This window comes from Pezoporus flaviventris, unplaced genomic scaffold (genome assembly GCF_033815535.1).
Source record: "Pezoporus flaviventris isolate CSIRO_AGI_PZ_B2104156 unplaced genomic scaffold, CSIRO_AGI_Pfla_v1 ptg000116l, whole genome shotgun sequence".
Lineage (NCBI taxonomy): Eukaryota > Metazoa > Chordata > Aves > Psittaciformes > Psittacidae > Pezoporus > Pezoporus flaviventris.
In genome coordinates, this window is record NW_026892664.1 from 403,366 (window position 1) to 411,329 (window position 7,964).

Consider the following 7,964-nt stretch of genomic DNA (forward strand, 5'->3'; position numbering starts at 1 on the left):
CCTTAGGTGGATATTTGGGTTGGTCGTAGGAAGCTCACTGCAATCACAGCAGAGCTCTGCTGGAGCCAAGACCACTGCTTTCCCTTAACCTTATTCAGGGTGAGGGTCCCTCAAAAGCAGATAAACTTAGAACCAAAAGCAAATTTCAAGTACATGGCTTTGTGTTGTGATGAAAACAATGCAGCACAAGTAAAGAAGCTACAGAAGAGCACTGATCCACTCTGAAAAATACAAAAAGGAGAAAAAAAATCCTTAAAATTCCCAGAAATCAGTGAAGAAAATACAAAATCTTTTCTGTTTTCCACATTCTGAGATGTATTTATTAGATTTTATTGTATTATACTTTGATAGACATGATGTTTCCCTGTGTATCATTAGTGAAGTGTATATCAATCATGGTGGAATTATTCTCTTTTAATTTCAGGTTTTGTAATGAGCTCCTTCACTTCTCTGACTTCAGATCTTGGGCTGCACACAGAAATACAGCATTACAAATACACCATTTTCCATTGCATTTACTTTATGGATTATATTCCAACTAAACTTCCACATTATTTCTCTTCTAGGGGTGTATTTCACTGATTCTTTTCAATCCAAATCCATCAACTTGTTCAAATGACGGATACAGGAAACCTCACGGTTCCCTCCGGCTTCATCCTCTTGGGTTTCTCTGATGCCCCAGAGCTACAAACCACCATCTTCACAGTCTTCTTATCCCTCTATGTTTTCATGGTGCTGGGGAACCTGACGATGATCCTGCTGATCAACACTGACCCCCACCTCCACATCCCCATGTACTTCTTCCTGAGCCACTTATCCTGCATGGATTTTTGCCTTTCCTCTGCTATCATCCCAAAAGCTCTGGAGACCTTCCTGCTGGGGAGAAGCCACATCTCCTTTTGGGGTTGCTTTGCCCAGATGTATATTTTCCTGGCTCTGGCTATCTGTGAGAGCTTTCTCTATGGGGTAATGGCTTATGACCGATACACAGCTGTGTGCAAGCCCCTGCTCTACACCACTACCGTGACCAGGGCACGTTGCTATGGCATGATGGTGCTGGTGTACAGCATCGGGTTCCTCACCTCCCTGGTGCACATCACGCTGGCAGGGAGGTTGTCCTTCTGTCAGGCCAGGAGCATCAACCACTTCTTCTGTGAGCTGCCCACCCTCCTGCAGCTCTCCTGCTCAGACACAAGCACAAATGAGGTCTTGCAGGTTTACAGCACTGTGTTTATTGCCATGGTCTCTCTCCTGATGATCCTGGTGTCCTACACCTACATCCTCCACACCGTCCTGCAGATCCCTTTGGCCACGAGGAGGCTGAAGGTCTTCTCTACCTGCGCCTCCCACTTGGCTGCCATCACCATCTTCTATGCACCCGGGATCCTCACCTACGTCCAGCCTCATGAGGCATCCTCATGGGATCAGGCAAAGCTGGTGTCGCTGTTTTACTCCATCCTCACCCCAACCCTCAACCCCCTCATCTACAGCCTGAGGAACAAGGAGGTGAAGGGGGCTCTGAGGAGGCTGTGGGAGCGAAAGCTGCTGCCACATCTATGCAGGGTTTGAAAGCACATTTGGAGCTCTTCAGTACTGTGGAGGTAAGGAAGAAACAGGTGGTCATGGATTTGGTAATTACTGGCCATTATTTGTTATTATTGGTCCCTATTGGTCATTATTACAGTTAAGGAGATCACAAAGCAAGTGCAGGGTATGGAGAACCTGCACAACAAATGGTTCTCTTCAAAGAGCCTCAGGTGGTTTTAAGTGATGCCTGAGAATTCAATATTTCATCCAAATAAGTATCAGCTCCTCAATAGCAGCCCTGAGACACCACCTTGGTTTTTTGTGTCTTTATTGTGCTAAATGAAAGTAGAGCCCACAAAAAGGAGGCTCAGACTTCACATAAGGCACTGACCACTGTCTCCATTGCCTGCTTGATAAGCATTTTCTCAATGATGAACTGCGGGAAGGTCAAGAGGATTTGATACAGCTCTGGCGTCTGCAACACAAGGAGGTCACGGAGCTGCTGAAGCAAGTACAGGGGAGGCAACGAGGATGGTCAGGGGCTGGAGCACCTCCCATACGGAGCCAGGCTGATAATATTGGGTCTGTTCATCCTGGAGAAGAGAAGCTGTGTGGAGACCTCAGAGAAGCTTCCAGTACCTAAAGGGGCTACAAGAAGCCTGGGGAGGAGCTTTGGACAAGGGCCTGTAGGGACAGGCCAAGGAGAATGGCTTGAGCCTGCCAGAAGGGAGACTGAGATGAGCTCTTAGGCAGAAGCTGTTCCCTGTGAGGGTGCTGAGGCACTGGCACAGGGTGGCCAGAGAAGCTGTGGCTGCCCCATCCCTGGCAGTGTTCAAGGCCAGGTTGGACACAGGGCTCGGAGCAAGCTGCTCTAGCGGAAGGTGTCCCTGCCCGTTGGAGGGGGATTGGATCTGGACGAGCTTTAAAGACCCTTCCAACACAAACCAGGCTGGGATTCTGTGAAATAAATCTCTGACAGTCTGTTGGTCAACAAAGCCCTTATGCTAAATGGGGACAAGTCTTATCTGAGCCTCTGCTCTGCTGTGAATTTAAGCAGGGGTACAAAGAGCCTTAGTGCTGGAGGGAGAGAGGATCTGGGGTCTTCCTCACCCCTGAACAGCCAAGGTGCTGCTGGCCTGGGTCCCCTGATGAAGCTGATGGAGCAAGTGCAATAACCAGCTGACTGTATCTGGGACTTCAAGCTGCATTATTCACCCTGCACAAGCGCACCCACGTATTCTTAGTGGCTTTTTTTGCCTTCATGTAGTTCTTTTCAATAATCTTTGAATTACATATTTTTCTTGTTTCCAAAATTGATTGAGAGTTATTTCTCCCTCTGTTATATTGATCTTCCCACGTCTCAAGCCTTGGTTTTAGCCCAGTACCCCATGGGGAAGGAAGACATTCAAAACCACTCAGAAATCCTGTTCTACGCTCCTGCAGTGCATCTCCTGGACTGTCAGTCTGGTGCCTTCCAGCAGAAAAACAGATTGACATTGAAAACTGGGTTTAAACCCAGGCACACAGTCTCTCTCTCACACACACACGCACCGCACCCCCCCCCCCTTGCCCTCCCCCTGCTCTCAGAGGGATGGGGAAGAAAATCAGAAGAATGGAACTCCCACTGGTTGAGATAAGAATGTTTTAGTAACTAATGTATAACACAAAACACCACCAATAATAATAAAGCAAATAACAAGGGAAGAGAATACAAAACCTCATCACCCACTGACTGATAACTCCTCCACCCCCCCAGTCCAACCATGCACCAACCAATACCTCGTCCAACCCCGCAACCCCAGCCCTTCCAGGTAACTCTCAGTTACATCCTGGGCATGACGTGCTGTGGTATGGAATACCTCTTTGGTCAGTTTGGGTCAGGTGTCCTGTCTCTGCTTCCTCCTGGCTTCCCCTCCTCCCTGGCAGAGCATGAGGCTCACAAAGTCCTTGGTCAGTCTAAACATGTGAGCAGTAACTAAAAACGTCAGTGCTATCAGTGCTGTTCCCAGGCCGAAAGAACTCACAGGTAAGAGTGAGGAATTTTATTGGAGGTGAGGGACTGTCGTGGTTTAAACCCAGTCAGATAACTCGTTCACTCACTCCCCCCCTTCTTTCCCTCCCCCTACTCCCAGAGGGACGGAGAGGAGAATCGAAAAGAATGCAACTCCCAGGGTTGAGCTAAGAACAGTTTAGTAACTAAGGTATAACACAAATCACTACTGCTACCACCAATGATAATAATGATAAAGGAAATAACAAGGAAGAGAATACAACACCTCACCACCAGCCGACCAATAACTCGCCCCCCCTAGCCCGACCAAGCTCTGACCGATACCTCCTCCAACCCTGCAGTCTCCCAGCCCTTCCGGCTAACTCCCAGTTACATCCTGGCCATGACATGCTGTGGTATGGAATACCTCTTTGGTCAGTTTGGGTCAGGTGTCCTGTCTCTGCTTCCTCCCAGCTTCCCCTCCTCCCTGGCAGAGCATGAGGCTCACAAAGTCTTTGGCCAAACCAAAACATCTCTATCAGCTCTGTTCCCGAGCTGAAAGTCAAAACACAACACTGCACCAGCTACCAAGAAGGAGAAACATGACTGCTACTGCTGAACCCAGGACATTATCCACCCCTTATTCCATACCATTCACGTCATGCTCAGATCCCCCATTTTCAATATACTCTTATCTTAGTGCATGGACCAGTCCCTATAAAGCTGCTGAGTCCATCTGGTCCATGATGTCAGGCTCCATCTCTTGTAACAGTCAGAGCAGGAGAGGCTGTGTGCAGTGTTCACACTCGTGAATAACCTGGGCAATAGTGTCCATTGCTAAGTCCACCCCTCGATCATGAGTCCATCTCTATGTTGCATCTCTGCTCTGATGGCCTGAAGTTCCATGGGCCCACCAGGCTCAAAATAATTCACTGTCCCCTTCAGCAGTTTCTTCAGCTTGTTGCTGGGGACTCCATACAGCTGCCTTCCATCTCCGATGCTTCCAAAGCACTGGAGGGGCCCAGTGGACTAGATACTTGCCCATACTGTCCCACACACCCTGCCACTCATGACTGTCCTTCCTTGGAGAAAACTTCTTGGTCCCCCTATATTGTTGTCTAACCCCAGATAAGACCCAAACCTGACTCTGCTTAACTTCTGAGATCAGACAAAATGGTTGTGGGTAGAACACAGTCTGTGTGTGTGCCAACATGCGGATCCCCACCACAATCAGCAGGCAGGTCCCGAGGATACCCAAAGGCCATTCAAAACCTTCAGAACTCTCAAACAATGCTGCTGTACTTGTCACTGGGGCTGGTGTAGCTGCTGTGCTTGCCGGCTCTCCCACAACCAGCTTCTCTTTTCCTGAGTCCAGCTCTTCCTCCTCTGCCTGCTGGGAAATGCTGCGTGGTATCCTGCATCCTCCTGGGGCTCGGCGGGCGGCTTCCGGGGGATGCTCTCGGCCGTCGTGGGGCTTGGCTCCCCGCGGCCTCACGAAGATGGAGAGTAGGGCGAGGGCCAGGACGGTGAAGAGCAGCCGGACTGCCAGGTACAAGTCCACGGCCACGTCCGTCCCGCCCTGCTGCTGGAGCCCACCCGTATTACAAGCCATTGCCATAAAGCACAGTGAGACGAGAACCTTAGCCCAGGCCCCACACTTGATAAACACTAACACAGCAAATACCGGCTCTACGTAAGTTACAACATTCTGAAGCTGTGAGATCAACAAGAACAACTCTGAGAGCCAATAAATCAGCATTGTGATGAGTGACTATTAATCCGGTCAGATCTGTCGTTATCTCAACCCTGCGTGCCCCACGTTGGGCGCCAAAAAAGAACTGTCGTGGTTTAAACCCAGTCAGGTAACTCGTTCACTTACTCCCCCCCCTTCTTTCCCTCCCCCTGCTCCCGGAGGGACGGAGAGGAGAATCGAAAAGAATGCAACTCCCACAGGTTGAGATAAGAACAGTTTAGTAACTAAGGTATAACACAAATCACTACTGCTAACACCAATAATGATAAAGGAAATAACAAGGGAAGAGAATACAACACCTCACCACCAGCCAACCGATAACTCGCCCACCAAGCCCGACCAAGCACCGACCCTCTTCCAACCCTGCAGCCTCCCGGCCCTTCCGGCTAACTCCCAGTTACATCCTGGGCATGACATGCTGTGGTATGGAATAGCTCTTTGGTCAGTTTGGGTCAGGTGTCCTGTGTCTGCTTCCTCCCGGCTTCCCCTCCTCCCTGGCAGAGCATGAGGCTCACAAAGTCCTTGGCCAAACCAAAACATCCTTGTTATCAGCTCTGTTCCCGAGCCGAAAGTCAAAACACTGCACTGCACCAGCTACCAAGGAGGAGAAAAATGACTGCTACTGCTGAACCCAGGACAAATGATTACTTGATGAATCCAGCAGTAGAGAAAGAAAATGAATCCTAAGGAATTTGATTTTTGCCTTTTGCTTTTAGCTTTATGTTTAATGACCAATGCAAATGATGGAAAGTGGGGTTATTATTGTTGAGCATAAAGCATACAATCCTTAAGGCAGTTGCATTATTACATTTTATTGCTATGAATATTTCTCAATTCTAAGGTTTACTTTAATAAGGTTTTTTGGTAAAGGGTTTACCATCCTTATTACAGTGAAGGAGTCAAATTATGACCTCAGTTTTATACTGATATTGATACTGTGAACTTCCTTTGAATCAGCCCAACCGTTTCTACAATTAACACTGTGTTTGCAACTCATGAATGATCAAATTCTCTGTCACTAAAAGCATTAGACTTTTCATACCGACTGAGATGAGAATTAGGTTTTGTGCATGTGTGAAAAGCTATAAATAGCTCGTCTGTTCATCTTGGGTTAGGAAATATTTGGGGAATTGCTGCTGTCTCAGAATAACAAGTTTGTCCAGTTTACAGTGTAAGTCTGTCTCCAACAACAATCTCTTGCACGAAAAAGGCTTCAGCTAACAGCTAGAAACTGCTAAATATTTAGGGCAAGTTCTTTGAATGTGATACTGGTTTTTTTTTCCTGTTTGTTTTCTGGCAAACCCTTCATAGAAAGTTGATATAACAAACCTGAGACAGAAGGAAACTCCATAACGTGAAGAAAATTCAGGAGTAAAAAGGTGTCTTCAATTTGTCATCAAAATAGATTGAACACACAGGAAGGAGGAAGGGAAGGGGGCAGGATGTCAGTCTTCCAGAATCATTATCAGCTAGTATTCCACATTCAGATTAGGTTCTTTTTTCTGCTACATATTAGTCCTGCATAAAGTGACCTCAAAACTAAGGAAGTGATGGGGTAGTTGATGACATCTTTATTAAATCTTGCTTTCCGCTTCAGTTTTAGTATATGAAGAATCTGCAAAAGCTTGTGAAGGTCAAATTAGATTTAGAATAAGAGTAATTTTGCATCAAAATCATGTTTATTCTTCATGTGTGAAATGTTTTACAAACAACTGTTGGAAATACTAAGATGTATGATTGTTAAAGTGAACACTTTAAAAAAATCATAGCTAAAAAAAATCATATGAAACCTCAAACATTTGGCCATGGTTTCCCTTTGTAGTATGCCTGATACAGATATTGATTGCTCTGCTTGTGACTGAAGTGGTAGCTCTAAGATCTGTAAATGTCCGTATATATCTCAGTAGAGACTCAGCTTGTATCAGAGTCATGTAATTTGTGGATTTGACATACAACATGCATCAAACGGTAGGTTGAATTTGTCTGATAAAACCTCACATTTTGACAATAATAGACTTGCACAATGAAAACAAATGAAAAATCTCAAGAACTCAGGTATGGTTAAGTATCCTTCCTCATGCTGTTATTGATGAGAAAATCAACCATCAACTCCAGCAAGCCTGAGTGCAACATTCCAGCATCAAAATACAGACTTTCAAACTGTTGATATCACATCTGCTATGAGCACTAATTACACTTGGGGAAAAAAAAAAAAAGAAAGGTATCAATATTTGCTTTCCAAGAACTGGAAACTTTATTATATATAAATGTCCAGTTAGGTCTCCAATGTTTAGTAATTAAGTGGAATTGTGCTAACTTGGAATGTAAGTGAAAGAACGCATTTCTTGGAACCTGAGCCAAAGCCTGTTAAAATAAATGGAAATGCTCCTATTCATGTAAGTGGACTTTGGAGCAGAGCCTGCATAATCACCTGAGAAGCAATTTGCTACCTGACTTTGTATTCCGAGAAGACTTTTAACAATGCAGTGTGTGGTGTGCTCAGCTGACCACCTGACTTTACAGAAGGGATGCTTACCAGCATTAAAGCTTTCTGTTCAGGGCCCATTATTTTAAGTCATATTTTAATTAAAAAGCAATGTGAAATAACTTTGGGGAGAAATTGACATTACTTTCAGTGTTTAAAATACCATCTGATGGGATTAGAGCTCTATGAAGTGTGCTACCATAAAAGTG

The 7,964-nt window shown here is 45.9% G+C and overlaps 1 protein-coding gene across 1 annotated transcript; it reads left to right on the plus strand.

Annotated features, from left to right (window-relative positions):
• Positions 1-615: 615 nt before the first annotated feature.
• LOC133282173 (olfactory receptor 8I2-like) lies at positions 616-1,545 on the plus strand (the record flags this gene model as incomplete). The annotated part of the gene is made up of 1 exon (XM_061478247.1): positions 616-1,545. A coding segment is annotated over exon 1 (930 nt), but the record flags the coding sequence as incomplete, so codon positions are not given.
• Positions 1,546-7,964: the final 6,419 nt, after the last annotated feature.